Raw genomic sequence first — 19,288 nt, forward strand, 5'->3', positions numbered from 1 at the left:
GAATAAGTCTGTATATACATGAAGCTGCTTCATAAGCTCCATCTCTTTCACCTATATTACCTATGCTAAGTGAAACCACCCTCAGGATGACTGCAATTGGGCAGATATATCAGTTTTCCTGTGGTAGGTGATAAGTCTCTTTTTTGGATAACAATGTATCAGATTTCATCTGCATCAGATTCCTCTTAATCAACAGGACATTTTATTTCTCCTTATGTCATGCATTACCATAATGTTCAAAATGTAGGTATCTGAAATCAGAGGTAACAGAGTAATACATATCTGGACATTACAAAGTATAATTTCCTTGAAGTTACACAGAGTGGCCTTTTTATTCAACTCTGTATTCTTCATAGTATCTAGAAGAGTGATTTGTTCATAATGGGTACCAAATAAAAATTTTAACACTGTTGATTAATACAAATATCTCCTTGCTTAAGTCAACAAACTGCACGACAACTAAAACCACAGTGGTCACACCACAGAGACCCTCTGAAGGAAGGGCTGCCGATCACCCTTAGAGGAGATCCTTGAGTTTCTGAAGGGGTGCGTCTGAGAGCTCAGTGAGATCTCACACTCACACTCCTAACACACAATTTCAGATGTACAACTAAAGTTAGCTGAGAAGGTTAAATTACCTCTTCAGAGTTAATAAACCCAAGACAAAGACAACTATATTGTTTTAAGGTCACTTTTTCTTTTAACAAGAACATAGTATTTTCCATTTTCAGAACATCTGAAAAGTTATGCCCCATACATTGAGCCAAGAATGATCACCGGAGAGGCAGATAGTGGTTAGTTTGCCAGGCCTGCTCAAGAGGCTGTCACTGGAAAAGACTCCTATCTTACAAATAGATGCTGGGATGAGAGGTTCAAACTCAGGACTCAAACTGCAACATGCTTCATACCATGAACTGTTGGCAGCTCAAATGTTAAAGACACTAACAGTCCACTGTGTGACTATAAAAGGACATATACTTGCATGTAACATTGTATGATCAAAACAAGTATATGTAGCAAACTTTTAAACACTGTTAAGTGTTTTCTTGAGGGGTAGAGAGTAAAATTACCAATGAAATTGTTCATCTCCAACTGAGACATGTTAGTTCAATTAATAAATAAATATGTCTCATGTGAACATAAAAGCAGTATTTTTGTTTCCTCCCCATCCTCGCCTCAAAAACCAAAAACAAAAAGAAACAACACAGTCATCAAGTTACTTTTAATCCTTATCTTTGACTCTGCTTTCCTCCTTCTCAATCTCACTATCTTCTCCCTCATTCAGACTCTATCCTGACCTGCCCGGACTTTCCTAAGCATCCACCTCACATCTCCGTGCCTCCGGTCCCCAGTATGCACTCCCAGAAGCTACTCTGTACTGTAGGCAGGGGGGCTGTTCCCAAAGGGTAATCAGGTGTCACTCGCACGCACAAACCAAATCAAACCAAAAACCTGTAATAAACAAACAACTGCTTACCAAAATGAAGTGTGCATTTCTCAATCTGCAATTTGAGTCCTCTGTAACCTAATCTCAACCTGGCTTTGCCAACATTTTTCTTTCTATTGATGTCCTTTTTTATTTTTTCCATGTAAAGTCCTTTTATTTAATCAAGCTGGTATACTCACTGTGCTAGGAGTGCCCCATGCACATTTGTATAAGAGATTCTTCCTTGTATCTTTCCTCATACCTTAAATGCCCTCTCAACCTTTGCCTTCTCTTATTCCTACACAACCTTCCAAATAGTTCAAGTGCTACCTCTGCCATGATAATTCATGAAGCTCAACCAGTTGTCTCTCCCCAAGCCTGATTCATAGCTATCTATCTTGCTATCTACATTTTATTAGTATTTGGAAAGGATTTAATAATTGTCTACAACACTAAAGAATTTTAAAATAAGTCTCTAGTTTAATTGCATATCATTCTATAGTCCTGTATCCTAGAGTAACTCCTAAAACATAACAGATACTCAATAAATTCTTCATATTTTTTTCCAGTTTTAGATGTTTAATTCTCAATGTTATTTTTAAAGAAATAAAATTTCCCTCCCCCTGCCAGTGAACAGTCCTACCACAAATATTTTGCTATATAATAACTTTATATAAATTTAAAACCTTATCCCCAAATTTATTCATTATCATTTTCTTTTTGGGTTAAAGAAAATGAACAGCTTGATTTACCCAGCAAGTCAGTAAGCATTAGTTCTGCTAAACTGAATTGGTATAATTCAATTATCATTACAATGTAGGAAAAGGCCTCTGATTCATTGGTATCAGGGAAGAAAATGATACACTATAAAGAAAATAAAATATTTTATGGAGATGTTTTAGAACACTGTAACTTATTTCTGCTGCAAATGTTATATTTATGTTATTCTAAAAACTAAACATCATGGTGATTTCTAAAGAAAATGATACAAATGACAGAGGGCAGAGGGTTTTGGGACCATATACCTTGCCATCAGTGTCCTGTTCTTGGCCTCAGGGTACGGTACAGAGTCTGTAATCAGTGATGAGGGAATCTCCATGAAGTGGCACATCAGCCAAGGGGCCGCTGAGAAACAGGACAGAGAGACAGAGACGGAGGTGGCCAAACCCATTCTCACTTTGTGGGTACCTTTTATACAGCTAGTTTAAACTGATCCCTAGAATGTGATCAAAGGTTCAGGATTCATAGTCATCTCATATTTCAAGTCAGGTCTGCCTATCTGCAAAGAGCTGGGCGTCACTATTTTATCATCATCTCTAGATCCATGAGTATAACCACAGAATGGTTAGATCTTAAATAACTGATGTCTTACAATTAACTACCCTGTCAATCATCTGGTTACTTCAAACACAAATTTTGGGGGTATAAATACAGTGGATCGTTATTTTCCAAAATCTGCCTTATCAACAGGATCAGTTCTTTCGCAGATGCAACTTTATTTGAAAACCAAATATTTAATTCAGTGAGTATCAGGACTGCTCAGAAGAGGATGTGGGGGCTGGTGGAGTGGAGGGAAATAAGTCACACTCACTCCTGTCTCCTCCTCACTCACTATGGGAGACCCTGAAGCAACTAGGTCTCTAGGAAGCGCAGTCTCAAAAGTAATAAGCTGACTAAGTATCTTGTTTCTTTTGAACCTTTAAACATATAGATGTGTGTCAAACTGTGTGTGACTTGCTGTAAAACAATCTTTGGTTTAGTTGAGAATTATTTGGTCAATGTATTTATTTTGTAGGGAAAAATTTAATCAGGTGTCAAGCCAATAATTGCAGTATATTAGAGTTACAGCACAGCAACTTCCCTAATGACTGTCGGGAATGTTAACTATCCCAAGTCTCTTTCTTTCTCTTATCATTATCTTTGGCAACTGGGTATGATTTTTAAATTATAATATAAATTGATAAAAACATCAGTGTGGCTGTTTATAAATTGAACCATTGGGCCAAATGCCTGATAGAAGTTCTAAGGATCTAAAAATATAAGAGTCAGTTATATATAAAATGGCATTACAGGAGAAAAACAGTTAATTAGACAAAAGATAAACTTAACTGACTTAACATAATCTTTAGAAAATAAAGGCATTTATGAAATACTCCATTTACAAAAACATTTCAATGAATAAAGTCTGTGGCTCTACATATTTGGAAGAAACACTTGAAATGACCAAATTCTATGGAAATGGTTAAGATAATAACATTGGTCTCAATTCTCCCTTAACATGGTGCTATGGATGTTATGGTATCAATTGTACAACCGCTTTAAGTCATTAACTAAAAGGAATACAGCATCAGCTAGACTTAAAAACAATGGAAGTTTCTGAAGAACTCTTTGTTACCATTTGATAACTACTCTGCTTCTATCATTGCACTACATGAACAACAAAAAGGTATTCACAACCACACTTTCTTCAAGGTATAAATCGGAACCAAGATCTATAATGCTTTGGTTAGGAATAGTATGGACACTGAAATACAACGGAGTATCTAGATCAAATAGATCCCCCCATCCAAGCTTTGTTCCAACACATTATGCCTCACCACTACTTTTATCCAAAACTCTCAACTCACTTTGACAATGTGCTTTGATCATCCCTCCTTCATTCATCTCCTTGGTCAAGTTAGGGTGCAAAAAGCCTGGAATCTAGACAGAGGTATGGGAGGACCCTGTAATCTTACTTAAGATAAAAGTAAGGTATGGGTGAAGAGAACAGACTTGCACACATTTATCCCTGCTCTTTTCTGAAACCCCATTAAAATGACCATAAAGCAATTTTCTTTTAAAGTCATCAATCCTTAAGCACAAAGGCAACAGGAGAAAACAGCAGCAGCAATATTTTGCAAGTGGATTTCAGAGGGAGGAGTGCTGACTCATTTAGAAGGTCTGAGAAAGCTGAATCATAGCCAGTGATAGGGAAAGCTCAGAACAACCCAATTCACACTGTAAAACCCTCAAAGATGCAGGGATTTGAGGCATTAGCTTCTTCTGGAAGAAAGGGAGGAGAAAGGCAAGGTTAAAAACAAGCTGAGTGCTTGAAACTCCATTTAAAAAGCAGTTAAGACTTCCAGGGTCATCTCTCCTAATCCAAGCTGCAAGTGAAGAAAGATTTGCTTTCAGAGAAGGGAAAAGGGCAGGTCTTTGGAAAGACAATGGCCCCTGCACTGAATTATGGGAATTCAGTGGCAATTATGGAAAGTTGTCGTATCCAAGCTGTTAAGGTGATTGCCTTGCCTCTCCTCTCCTCCAAGGTTGACAGTTCCCACCTAGAGACGAGGCCACAGGAGTCTGCACTGTAGGAAAAATCATCAGGTTGTTATCTGCTCCATTAACACCCTATGCCTGCCAACTAAGACTCCTCTCTGCCCCTCGTGAGGAATTCTGGTGGCTGTCCCACAAGGCTGCTATTATCTGCTTCCCATTTGGGGTTTCCACAGGATCCTGCTAGGACCCAAAGATGCTTGCAGAGGAATATTTGTCCAGTCTACCATCTAACTAACCCTGAGACATCAAAAGAATGCTAGGGAAAAGATATGTAATGCCTGGTGTACAGCTTTAAAGGGAAAAAAAAAGAAAAGAAAAATCCAATGGCATGTCTAAAGAGGCCAATAAAATACAAACCGTGAAGCAATGGAAAGAATCAAAGTGCAGTGATAAAGAAAAGAGAAGATCTAAGTTACAATTTCGGGTCTGTGCTGCCTTGAAAATGGCCTGAACCACGTGATTTTTGCAGCTATCTTGTCACTCATTTACATCTAAATGGACTGAGATCAGAAAACGGGGGCTTTAGGAAAATGGGTGGTGATCTTTGAGAATCCTGGAAAAATTAAATAAATTAATAAAAGTGAGGAAAGGATATGTTTTTATAGGTTTTACAAATAGTGGAAGAAAAACTAGCGCATGAGTGAAAGACAAACAGAAGAGACAAGAAGCACAAAATCAGAGCAATCATGAAAAAAGATGCAATGTAAGATGAAATTCAGAGAATTTCTGTACTTGTGTATCGTGGATACAAAGAAAAAAACCTTCCCTAAAGGATTTGGGTATCTAGTGCACAGACATCGAAAATGTGAAATCAGCCACCAGATTGAAGTGCACTTAGTTACCTGATTCCTCCTAGCCCCCAAGGGTGCAGACTGAAGAACAAAAAGGCCAATGGTGTCATCGTCTTCATCTTTATATTGAGGTGAAACATGCATAATACACTGATGTTATGTTCTTGATGCACTTTAGTGGGGAAAGAGGAAAGAAATGCAAACACCTGCCAAGATGTCCACAAGTTCCATGGAGGGTCAGGGGGAGGAAGATTTGGAAGGTAAAGCTAAATAATAAATAACACTTGGAAATGTTCTTGAGAAAAATGAGAAGAAAACTCATGGTACCTGCCTCTGAATCTCATAATGTTGATTAACCTGGGTCATTCCCTAATCTTGGCCTATTCCAAGGCCGATTCAGGGCTGGAGACAAGAGAATTTCCTGGGAAACTTGCTAAGAAACAGATTCTCAAGTTCCAGCCCCTGAGATTTTGTTGTTTCAGAACTGAGAGGGCCCTAGAATATGTGTTTCTCCTGAAGTGATTCTGATATGTAGATACATTTAGGAATCCCAAGGGCGATCAGGCAAAATGTTGCCTTCTCTTGGATACAGTATGCTAGAATAGTCACCGGAGGAATTCAGAACAAAGCTCAATTCAAGGTGAGAACTGGAAAAGGCAAAGCCCTGGGTTGATGTTACACAACTGTCAACTGCAGTCCAACCTGTAGACCTCATAGAAACTAAAGTCAGCAATTTAAGCTGTTAAGAAAGAAGATTTTGAATCATCTGTGAGGCTGTATATTTTAATTTTGGGGCTTGTTGAGAACACAGTCCTTCCCAGGATGATAAGCAGTCTTTTTTACAAATGGAGGAGTAGATGTATAGGAAGAGGTGTGTTTGAGTGAGGTGAGCTTGCAAAATATCTGCTACCCTTCAATTAAGAGCTCACAGGTGAGATGATGGTTCACATCACTTGCCTATTTCTAATGAATTAAAAAAAGAGATTAGCCACCCAGCTTCAGAAGTTTCTCTGAAGCCCTGAACATCCCAGTTGAGAAATATACAGCTCAATAAGACTTCCCAGGATTTATTTCACTTGATGTTTCCTTACAAAACTATTTATTTCCATTCACACAAAGAAAACCCATTTTAAACACATGCTGTCTTAAATCAACTCTTTGATTACTGACTTATTATAACAAGGGTTTTCTTTCTAACTCACCTGCTCACAGAAATCACTGGGGGTAAATCACTAAAGATAGAGATTACCATCCCCCTGGGCAGGAAACTGTGGCTCTGCAGTCTGGGCAGGGCCTGTGCAGAAGCATCTCATTCTCAACAGCTGAATCATGACCCTTTTGTTCTGCTGATTTAGCTCTTTGGTACATATACAAACTCTGTGCCTTTTGGGGAGTGATGAGTTAAGCAATTCCCAAAGTTCCCCATCTAGCCTAAAGAATTCTGCCCAGCTAAAAATGGCCCAGCTCCTCCCGGCCCCTCACATACATCCCCGGGAACTCATGCCCGAATAGGTCACACCCTGGAGGAAACACTTTAAATGGCAGAATTGAGAGTGAGCTGCTTGCTGGAGCTCTCGGAACCCAGAGGAAGTAACCAAGTGTCATACTTTTTACCATTTTTGTCTCTACTAATAGTACTAGGATCACTTTAGGCTTTTCAAAAAAGAACTGATGTGGGTCTCTGCCAGGGCCCTAAATACTGCCTTAAGTATAGGGAAATGTGGGAGCACTTTAAAATGGGTCATGAGGAAGCCAAATACTGTTAACTTGGCTAATTTACTTGTTGTTTTATCTAGGTAACAGAGCAGAGCAAAGCATGAATCATTTTATTCTAAAACGTAGGACTCAGTAGACCCACAATAGATGGGTTGTGTCACTTCTGCTTTTCCTTTGCCTCCTCCTCTTCTTTACCCTCCCCCTACTCCCTAGCCTCCTACCCCTCCCCCTTATTATAATTTTTCTTCTTCTTCTTCTTCTTCTTCTTCTTCTTATTATTATTATTATTATTATTATTATTATTATTATAACTCAAGAGAGGATTCATCATTTGTTCCAAAACATATTGTGCCAGGCAAGATACTCTAGATCCTGGGGATTGAGAACAAGACAACATCCCTGGCATGAAGCTTACATTCCAGTGGAAGAACAGACAGCAGCAACACCACAAAGAGGTGATGTTACTTTGGAAGGTCCACAGGTGCTCTAACAGAATTTAACATGCTGATGTGATTAAGAGCTGAAACTTGAGGCAGAAGGAGCCATCCATGCAAAGTTTGAGCAAAAGCATTCCAGCCAGGGGGCTGGTAAGAGCAAAGTCACTTAGGCAGCAAAAACCTGGTGTGTTTGATGTATAGGGAGGAGTCACCAACAGTGAAACGCTTGGTTCTTACAGTGTAACCATTTCTTAAATGAGTCAAGAAAACCGTTCCAGGTTGGGCTCAAGGCAGCATTAGACCCAAGCTAGGAGGCTCTTGTGAGCTTACCTTTTGAACAACCCATTCAGGAAGAAATCTAGGGTTCTGAGATTCACACATCCTTTGACAACGCAAAAAAAACATGTGTCCAGGCTCGTGGGCTTGGTGTGAAGAACAGGCCTGCTGCCCTCCCTGACAGTTTTGTGAGATCTTCCTTGAAATACCAGGAAGGCTCTCCCAAGAAGATCAATTGATGGATTGTGCTGCCCGGGCTGTCTTAACCAGGGGGCCCAAATCTGATGACTCGGCAGTCAGCCCTGACAACAATTCCTGCTCATTGACTAGGTCAAAGACAGCCCCTGACTGTCTGGTATTACTTGCTCTTCGTTCTCATATCGATTGACCTTGCATGACACAGAACCAGCTTTCAAGGACTCAGTGAAGGGGTGTGTTTGATAAGGAGATAAACTAGCTGGGATTCCAAGTACGGCACTTAATTTTGCTGTTAAGGGGCAGATTTTTATTTTCATCTCCCATTTCATTTGAATTCTTTTTTCATCTTTGTCACCAGGAAGAGTTCTTTATACAAGTCCGTTGTGGATAAGGTGACTGACATCCCACCAGCAGCTGCTGAATCAGTTCCTTGGAAGAGGTTGCTAGCAGCACCAGATGTGCTCAGTTATCCTATCTTTTTTCCAATTATCCCAGGCTTGTGGCAACTGGGAGCCTCCTGTACCACCCTTTCAAGTAAGTCCGAATCCCCCTACTCCCCACTCCCAGTCCTGCTTTCCAGGACTGCACAGCCAATTCTGTGCCTCTATTATGTTTCCTATGTTTTTTGTATTTTTTTCCTATTTCTTTGAAGACAATTTATAATCTGTATCTAGTGATTGCCAACCTTCAGCCCTTATAGGTCTGATCTGTGATGGTTTGTTTTTGCCAAATCTCATTCATGGCAGCTTGTTTCATTTTGTTTTTAAAGATTCTGGAATGTCAACTTGTGTCCTTATAACTTTATCTATGGAAATTCTTTAATGCTGGGGCTGAAGTGTTGCTCCTCTAGAGAGGACTGGATTCTATTTTCTTTTAACCCTAAGAACCTAGCAACCCACCACCCAGAATGCCACTAAATAAAGATTTGGGTAAACTTTAAGTCACTCTGGAACATAGATTTTATCCTTAAAAGTAAGTGATTGTGAGACTGTGGTTAGAAATTCTTGTTGGCATGGAAGGGTTTCTTTTTTTACTGTTCTATAAGCATGTGCATTTCCATTGCTTCTCTCTGTAGGAAAATTTTATATTCTTGGGTTAGTGTCACCATCTGAGACTCCAGGCTTTATACTGAGGTCCTTAATCACACTGGCTACCCAGCTGGGCCACAGACTTTGTCTTCTATTCTTTACACACTGTCCTATTCAAAACCCAAGTCTGGGCCAGGAGAAATTTGCAGACCCATCTCTAACTTACTGCTTGTCATTCCTTGCCTCTGAGTAACTCCCCTCCTCCACTCATCCATGCATTAAAAAGAGTTTCTTTTTAATTCCACTAGGCATACAGGTGGTAGAAGGAAAAAAGGGAGGACAGGAAGAAGGGAGAGGAGAGAGCGGGAGAAAGCTACTGATGGTCCAGAACCACTTTTCCTCCAGAGAGTTAATGGTGAGCTCCTGGAGCTGTTACTTTCATTGCTCAGACTTCGTTCATTATAAAACTAAGATTGGCAGTCTCATTTTGATGACAAGCCTGCTTTCCCAAAATCTTTTTTCTCAAGAGACTGCCAGCCAGTGAGCCTCACCTTTGGGTAGATCCCAAAACTAGGTAATAAGTTTACTGCTAGATCTCAGCCAAGGTTTAGGACATCCCAACAGAAGCAAATGCCCTAAGCCAATCCCTCAGCTGCCTGAGGATTGGCCAGACTTCTGAAGTCCGTGCCCTGGACGACCACTTTGAATTTTCCTAAGTAAATCTAGATTCCATAAAAACACCAGCAATATCTTCTAACCTCTAACCACTGAGACAAGTGCTAACCCTAAGAACCAAGACACGGAATCACATTTAAGAGCTATAGAAGAGGGCTGTATAAGTATACTGCACCAGTAATTTTTCCCCATGCTTACACTCTTAGAGTTTCAGGCTGTCTCCTAGATCCACAGGAACTGGAGGCAGGCCTGTGTTCAAGGGGGAACCCTGGCCTCTCTCTCAGAAGCCCAAGGGATCACAAAGGAAGGCCCTGCATCTACTCAGACCAGCTGCACCACATCCAGACTCCAACAGCTCAAGGCCGTTGTTTACCTTCTGGTTCCCAGGCCTGCTGCTCAGTCATTTTTCTCCAAGGTCTCTAGAAATCCATTAATTTTATAAGGGTTCTCGTTTGTTTCCTGGCCTCGGTGACAGTGGTGTCCACAGTACTCCTCCAGGCAGGCCACATACCCAGACACAGGTCCGGCTGCTCAGGGACCAGCAGAGGTCTACCAGCCCTAGTCCAGATGCTCCCTATGACAATTTCTTTTACTTTTATATCTCTACTCCTTATCTCCAAAACACTGTGATGAATTTTAGGCACAGGGTTTTCATTTGAAGTAAATAAAATAGAACAGGGAAATAAAAGCATTGGGAAGAACAAGGAAGAAAACATGGCTTTCCTTTGACACTGAACTTTTTGGATACCACTGTCTGATTTATCCTCCAAATACCCCCATAAAGTGAACTCTATTATCATCTTTTTCCAGCTGAGAATGTTGAGGCTCAGAGAGTCTACTTACCTTGCCTAAAGTCATGTCATTTACAAGTGATGAAGTTGGGATTTGAACCTGAGTATAGATGACTGTAAAGAGCACAGGCTTATAAACTCTGCTAAGCTATGCATAGTGGGGGGCACGGGAGGGTCTCATGTAGGAAGGTCCTATCTTGGCCAAGGAGATGGTACCTGCGATTGTGCTGAGAATTGACTTTGATGATCCAAGGGAAACAAATCTAGCTATACCCATCTGTCCTGGGATCCTGTAAATTGTATAATTGTAAGTCACAAGCTGATAATAAGTCATAGCAAATGTGTATATAGTATGACGGACTTTTCAAAGGGTCTAAATCCCCCACTGAGATAACTATTCCATACCTGGGTCCTTCAAGACCAAGGAGATGGGTCGTGTTCCCACAGGGACTGGACATCACCGCTACCTGGGCTCCAGAGTCACAGTGGATGCTAACACCAACCAGCCACCTGCCTGCCTGGAGCTCCCCCTGCAGCCTCTTTGAGCATGCTCCTGCTCTGTGGGACACTGGATCCCGGCCCAGTACCATTTCCACCCTCATCCTCCTTATCGCCTGAGGGAACACATCCCACCAACATGATTGGACCTTCTCCCACCATTAGGACCTGAGCCAGGGCTGCCCAACACACCCCTCCATGACACTCTCTTGGCTTTCTGAGATCCCACTACAGCAAACTGTTAGAAAAGGAATACAAAGATAATATAAAAATGAGGATGGTAAGACAAAAAATTGACTTTTGCTTTTCCTTCTCCTAGTCCCAGGGTACCTCTGGGAGTCACACTGAAAACTGTCAGTAATGAAGGCAAGTGGGATTGCAAATGCTGCTATCCAAGGAAGGAAGCCTCATGCACTATCAAAAAGGCTTCATATCTCAACCACATTTCTGAGGGAGAGTAGATTCAAAGGACAGTTTTAGACCTCAAAGAAAGGCTTGTAACCTAGTCATACTTTTTCAATGTCTGCACAAAAAATACCAAGTTAAAAGGAATTTAAAAACTGTCTCTTCATGGAGCAAAGGGTTACACAGATGAATTTGAAGCTCAAAATTAATGAGATGAGGGTACTAAATGTATGTGAAAGCACAGAGTAGAAAGAAGGAGAAGATGCAGATAAGGAGACGGTCAGGAAGACCTTTTCACCACAGGCACCAAATTTGGGATATTAGGAATCTTTTCCTTGAATGAAGCTACCAATCCCATTAAAACAACTCTTATTTTCCCCTTAAAATGGAGGGTCATTCTGGGGAGGAATGGACGTTAGATCGTATATGGCTCACACACATTTTTAAGCATCACTTCCTATTCTATTTCAAGCAAAACCTTTTAGCAGAGAAGCTTAGAGTCAGCCAAACTGACCTGTGTGAATTCCACTCTCTTTTCTACATTATAACAAAAAGGGTAGAAATGAGGTCATGTAGATTGAAAACAAACATTATGTGTCGTCAACAATCAGCCTTATTCTTAAAGTGATAATTTCATCTTTCCCCCACCCTGCCATCTGGGAGAAATTTGGCAGCACAGTACAGCAATTGCTGTGATGAAGTTAGCTTTCTGATGACACTCCCATCAGAAAGAAGCTTTCAACGCTTTCTCTGGGACCTAGATCAAATCCAGTTATCGAAACTGTCCCCTGGTTGTTCTGGGACCCTCTTGGCAGTACTACAGAGAGCCAACGTGAAGAATTGTTAAATGAAAATCAAACATATGCCCCAAATTAAAAAATACAGAAAAAATACACCTGAGATCATTTAAATAGAACCTCAGAGGCATTTAAAACTTCTTCATGTACAAAATTTTCATTGGGTAATACTTTCAAGGATGCCCTTAAAAAATATAACTGTGAAGCCGTGTTCTCCCTGCTTTCTCCTGTCACTCCCCAGCCATGCCTCGGGTCTCGATCAGTCCTCTGCCAGCACAAAGTCTTCCCTGTGTATCTTTTCCAGCACTCTTCTGTAAAAAGACTCTCAAAATGAACTGCTTCTAAATGAGTGACTACATATTTATATAACAAAATGCTATGCAGCTGGTAAACATAAGGTTAGGGGATATTTATTGATATGGTAACATAGTCACAATAGATTAAGAAAATGCATTGCAAAACACCATTTACAATGAGTCTATTTTTTTAAAACTCAAGGCATAACATGGACGTGTATGTTCGTGTGTATAAATTTGTCACTCACATGCCCAAAATTATTAAGAATGATGAGCTTCAGGGGATGAGGATTATGAATTTTTTGTATCCTTTATAATGAATATATATTTATTCTGCACCATTAAAAAAAAAAGAGTTTAAAAGCCCCCTGTTTTCAGAGCTTTCTGGCCCAGGGTATCACTTCACATGTTATTCACACAGTGCCTTACACTGGACTGTTGGTATGGTACAGGGCCCAAAACGAGACTGAAAATGATCTTTATAAACCTCATTTCTGATCTCAATACTCACAAATAGGATCCATCAGCAACCCCTTTACATTAAATGCCACCCTACTACAAAGCATCTGGCAGTGACCCTGGAGGCACTTGTACAATGCGTAAATGTTCCCACATCAATTGATCCTCGTGTGCTTTTAACACACGTTACATTAGTGGTTCACAAATTATCCCCGGGGATCCACTTAGGTGCTTAAGGAGGTCTGAAAAGAGTTGGATTATAGCATTTTGTAAACATACATCATTTTAAATATTTATAAAAACACAATTAAAAAATAACATGCCATATTTCAACATAGCAGAGACCAGCAAAGCATTACTTTATGTCACAATGCTCTGCCATCATTGCAGTTAAACTTAATTGTACGATTGTCTAGGAAAATTATAGTTACGCATTTGTCCTAAAAAAATAGTGTAGAGCAACACAGAGTGTCCATCGATATAAAATAGAGCCTGCTGTACAGCATCACCAAAACAAGGCCAGACATATCTGCCCATCACATATTCTCCCCAAAGAGTGAACTGTTCACAAAGGTGTAAATGCTTTAACACATCTCATTGTTCAGCATTTAGTTTTAGTACTTAGAAGAAGTATTTTTCTAATCTTTTGTATGAAAAATGTGAACCATCCTTGGATATTTTTGATGATACAACTTTGAAACAAATTATTTTCCAGTTAACTCCCTGTTCAAATGCAAACTATCTGGCAGTATCAAGGCACTGCAAAGTGAGCTATTTACAAATCACCACTGCATTTGGGCAAATCAGAATTTTCTATGCAAACAACACCAAATGAGGAGGTCCACTGAAGAGATGGTATCAGGGCTGCTGACACACTGCCGCTGTCATTCACACTGCCCAGGGCCCATTTCATGTTCATAAAACACATTCGTCTCACTGGCTCCTTGATAAGCATATTCAGTGTAATGCATGCCAGAATCTGAGCACTCTGCTCTTACTGTTCCCATGTGGCCCCAGCCACCATCCTCTCATGAATTACTGCGGCACCTTACCCATCCTCCTGTTTGTTCACCCCACACACTCCTATGGCCTCTTCTCAACACCAAGTCATGGCATTTTCTGCCCAAAACTCTCCAGTGGCCTCCCGTTCCCTTCAAGGAAAGGCTAAATCCCATACAAGGAGCACAGGGCCCTGCTATTCTGATGCCCCATTACCTGGCAGACCCCTCTCCTGCAAGCCCCTCTCCCCACTCACTAGAGCTGCCCCAGAGCTTCCCATGAAGTTTTCTCGGCACCCGGGCACCTGACCTTGCTGCTCTTTCCACCTCAAGTCTCTTTGTTCCCTCACCTCCAGAAGCTCTTTGCAGATGGTCAACATGTCAACAAGCCTACTCCAGGCCATCCTTCTTATGGCTGCACCCCATGCTCCCCATTCCCCAGCTTTACAGTGCCCTGTTTCCCTTATCACCATCTGAAATAACTCTCATTTAAGCTTTGCATTTATTTTGTCACTGTCTCCCCAACTAGAGTGTGAGCTCCGTGACAGCAGAAAATTTTGTCTATTTTGCTCCCTTCTATATCTCCAGAAGCCTAGAGCACAAAGTAGCCAGACACACAATACATATTGTTGAATGAATATGATATTCTCAATTTGAAACCATCAAAATCTTATCAATAAAATACTATGTTTAATTGTTTCTGATCATGGGGTCACTTTTAAGTCGTTATTTTGTTTTGCTTTGTTTTAATGAAATAAGAGTTTTACTGCCACTGTGGGGGCAGGAGAGGGGACTTGTATAAAATTACAAGTTCCAGAAAAAAGTTTGTCTTCATTATAATTTGGAATTATTTATAGTACTCAGCACCCTGAAGGCACTAATCCAAAGGCCATCGGAAGAGAATCTCCATCCATTAGTTTCTCCACATATGTGCAATAATGATGTTCTATTTAAAGGGGGATTATTTTTAAGACTTGTCTTACTTTGGGTTATAGTATAAACTTGATAAAAAAAGTTAAGAAGGCCCAGGGCTTTCCTACAACTATTCCCACCAGCCTTTTCTGCCACTGCAACCCTCTGTAATCACAATGTTGCCACATGCATCTGTTCACCCTACCTGTTTTTCTCATACCTGTTTGCTTCAAGCGTATAGTTTTTGTTATATCTTCAAATCACATACACACATTCATTAACGGGTATATATCTTTGTGGAAATATCTAACACACATCTGATATCCCCTTGAGCTCAGGGTAATCCATGCCCCATGCAGACTAGTTTTCCTAATCATTTAGTATACAGCTCTTCTCCTCAGTCTCTTTCTCCCCTCTGTTCCACGCCATTTGGCACTGACAGGATTGTAGAACAGCTCTGCCTATAAGTGAGCCTTATAAACTGAATTTTCATCAGGGCCACGGGAAGAGATTTTAGAGTCCACAAGTGTCAGCTATGCCAAATTTTAAATCTTTTCTTCTCAATCAAATAATGTATTTATCCTAATAATATTGCCTAGCAAATGAAGATAAAAATCTGCACAGTGATATTTTGATAATACCTTTATTCCAAAGCTTACCATTTTTTAGAAGAAACCTGACAGTCTAAGCACAACTGGATTAATTTATTAGTTCCTGTTAACTATGACAGACTTTCTCGTCCTGGCATAGATGTGCATGTGGTTTTTATATTAACATATGCTATATCAAAATAAACATGAATTGTGGCAGTAGGCATCACTGACTGGACAGGGATTATGGAGCTGATCTAGCTGTAACCAATTAACTTTGAAATCATTAAACAAGTGTGAAGTCCAAGTAAATTTTGTATAGTTTATAGAAAAGTCGATAGAGGCTGTTTTATTTTAGCCTTTGATCCTGATAGCTCAAAGTGAAGAGAATTTATACTTTGAAAGTTAAGCACAATACCTACCTATGCATTATCTGTAACCATATGAAAGTAAAAACCTAGTTTCCAATAAAAATACAAAACATTCCTGCATTACAAGGTTGTGAACAGAAAAGCCAGCAACTAGAGTCAATAAAATACAAAAGTCCATCAGCTCTGCTGACCCATAAGCATTTACACTGAAGGAAAAACACTTCTACTTGGCAGAATTCTAGACACCAAATTGAAAATTTCAATGTCACATCTCCATCACCTCTTCTTTAATCATATTTTGTGATGTCTATTCACACAAAAATACTTTTCTTTCTGATTTATATTGAAATCTTGACCATCACTCTAATCTCTATGATTTCTACTTCCTTCTTTGGCAAAAATTGCTCAATGACAGAAATACCAGCATGTCTTAATATGAAACCAAATTTCACATACAAGTAATTGGCTATTGCTATTGTGTTTAAAAAGAACAAACAGACAAATAGAATCCCAGATTCTATAATCATACTTTTTTTGTTAACTCTGCTATTGAAAAGATCCATTCAGGGTGGGAGACATCAGCAATCAACATTTCTAGCTTGATCCTGCTTAATACCTGGGAGACCCCAAATCACCAGGTGTCAGCCATCCACTCTCCTACACAGAAGTCCTCATAGCTGGGCACCCAGTGAGACATCCACAGCTTTTTCTTTGTGTGCCGAAAATAGGCAAGTCTTCCAAAATCAAAGAAGATGAAGGTTTATGGAAAGGAAACAGAGGTTGGTGTTGAGTTTGCAGGGCATTCTACCTCTTTTTTTGTTTTCTAGATCAAAGTTCTCCAGAGGGTCTGGCGGGAGCAGCAATGTTCCTGTCAGTGTTGACTCCTGGCTTGACCCGCGGGCTGCATGTCACTTAGTGACTGGAGTGTAAGGAGAAATGGACTGGAGGCAGGGACAGAGGTTGGCTGCTGTCTCCACCTTGTCTCGGGGTGTTCTAACAGGACCCAGTGTGGGCTTCAAAAGCTGTGAGCAGATTTTCAGTGTGGTCCTCCTTACCTGACCACCACATATGGCATTCCTTCAACTGTAATGCCAACACTTCACTTGACCTACATTTTCTCACTTTATGTTGAATTCTCTCACACCTAGGAGTCCAGGACCAGAGGAACTCCAGACCATTCATGGTTGCCAACACTGGGCATCAATCAGCTACACCACCTCAGCTGAATGCATGTAGCAGGTGGACACAACCATAATTGAGTGCCCTTCAAAACAAAGAATATGGATTTCATCTCCTTTGTGTAGTTTTCAGGTATACAGCAACTGTCACATTTGGTAACTGTAAGAGAGGACAGCTATTGTCTGTGCTAACACCTCTAGATGCCACTAGTACCCATTTGAAAGGTGCAGTCTCACTCTCACACAAATTTCTAGTTGCACAATGCATCGGTAAAGTCCCTCCCAAGTTTTACTGCCATTAGAACATTCCATCTTAACTCTGTACAAACATTTGAAAACCTATTATACTTATTAATGCCTCTTAGGGATGAAGACCAGTATCTGTACCTGTGTTAGCTTTCAAAGGGTGCTCAGCTACAACCTCTGTTATGTCCATCCACCAGCTACTTTTACCACCTTAAGTCTTGCCCAAAACAAAGTCCAGCCAGTAAAATGGCCCAGAAGTCACTCAAATCAACAGCCAAAGTTTTCCTAAGGAATCTCTTCCACACTAAAAAAATGCATTCTGACACCAAATGAGGACACAGACCCTCCTACAGCGGCTCTTGGGTTGCGCCTGGCTGACTCCCTGTGGGGACATCCTGTCCTCTTTCCACGCCACGCATGCTTTCCTAAGAGCCGCAGGAGTGCACGCCAGAAGCCGCGCGGACGCGGGCAGCAAGGCCCCAGACTTACGTTATTCATGTACTCGCTGAGCAGATCCTGGAGCGCCTGCCGCACGGCGTTGCACTCGGCCACGATCCTCTCGCGCCGGTCATCGCGCGTGCAGGACGAGTCGGCCATGAGCGCCGCGCCGCTGATGATGCTCTCCAGCCGCTCCTCCAGGGATGGCCGGAACCGGGCCTCACTGAACGTCATGGGGTCCAGGATGATCTTATTCTGAAAGGAGCACAGTGCAAAGTGAGCGGAGAAGAGAGGCCTGCCTCTGCACCCTGCTTTCCTAACCAGAAATACCTGCGGCCAGGGTAAGGCTCTCCGTGGGGAAGAAACTGGTCACTTGGACAAATTCTAAAGGTGCCTTGACAGAGTATCAAGTTTCTGTAAGATACTCAGTCCCCAGTCAAACATTCAGAGAAAAAAAAGACATTTTGTTTCGAGAATGCCTTCTTGGCAAAGGCTATCACAACTGGAAAGGTTTCAAATGAGACTGTGCCACTGGCTTGTCATTTTTTAATTCCTAGCCTTCAAGGTAAGCCCATTTCAGTGTAGCATTTTGAGGGATTACAAGAAGATTTTAGAGCCTCTGAGCTAAATAAAACATGATATGTAATCAACAAGTTCAGACTGCATTAGTGGTAACTGCTGTACACTCACACCACATTTGACTCCTGAAAAGCAGAGTCCCACAACAGGATGCCTTTTGAAAGTCAAGCACATAGCAGCCAGCAGGCATATATGGTTATTCCCACCAGGAACTAATATATTTTGTATAAAACCAGTATTTTGGAAAAGAATCCATGTTGTGAGTGTATGTGTATGAGATTTTTCACAATTAACTGCCAGGTCCCTGACCCACATTTCCCACTTTATGATGATTATCATCATTCCTTCCTTACTAACATGGTCTGAAGGAGCCTGGATAAGGGGAAAATAAAAGATGTTTTCTCAGAGAATTTAAACTTAGTTTTGTCCCTGCCAAGCTGTAGGAGCCTAGAAACATGAAGGTGCATATGTCCAGAGATGGAAAGAAATTTGCATCCAGAGTTCAGAAGATTTATCAACCTAAATAAGGATCCAGGAATCAATAGGGCTATCTGGACACAAGGCAGTGGGTGGCCTACTAGTAAAGTGAATAGCACAAGAAGAGCAGGCCACAGAAGACCCAGTTAAGACCAATTTCCAAGGGTATACAAGGATGATAAGTTGTTTTAAAGATTGAAAACAGAGGGGTGAAAGCAGAACCTGGAGAATATTATTAAAGCAAGTCAAGGAAGTGGAGAACATAATAATTTCCTGAAATAGAGGCAAAGCTGACTCCCCTGCTGCTGGTTTCCCCTGGGAACCCATTTCCTGCTCAAAACAAGGAAGATCATTCTAACAATGTTAACCAAGAGGTGACCTGCTGCCG

The 19,288-nt window shown here is 40.9% G+C and overlaps 1 protein-coding gene across 6 annotated transcripts in view; it reads right to left on the minus strand.

The window, feature by feature from the left end:
• The window catches only part of CTNNA2 (catenin alpha 2), a 1,115,489-nt gene that overhangs the window by 679,832 nt on the left and 416,369 nt on the right, over window positions 1–19,288 (minus strand). For all 6 annotated transcript variants that reach the window (XM_073241862.1, XM_073241858.1, XM_073241861.1 and 3 more), the window contains one exon: window positions 17,896–18,099. In XM_073241862.1, coding sequence (XP_073097963.1) covers window positions 17,896–18,099 — 204 coding nt within the window. The remainder of the gene's footprint in view (window positions 1–17,895; window positions 18,100–19,288) is intronic.

Source organism: Manis javanica, chromosome 1 (genome assembly GCF_040802235.1).
Source record: "Manis javanica isolate MJ-LG chromosome 1, MJ_LKY, whole genome shotgun sequence".
Lineage (NCBI taxonomy): Eukaryota > Metazoa > Chordata > Mammalia > Pholidota > Manidae > Manis > Manis javanica.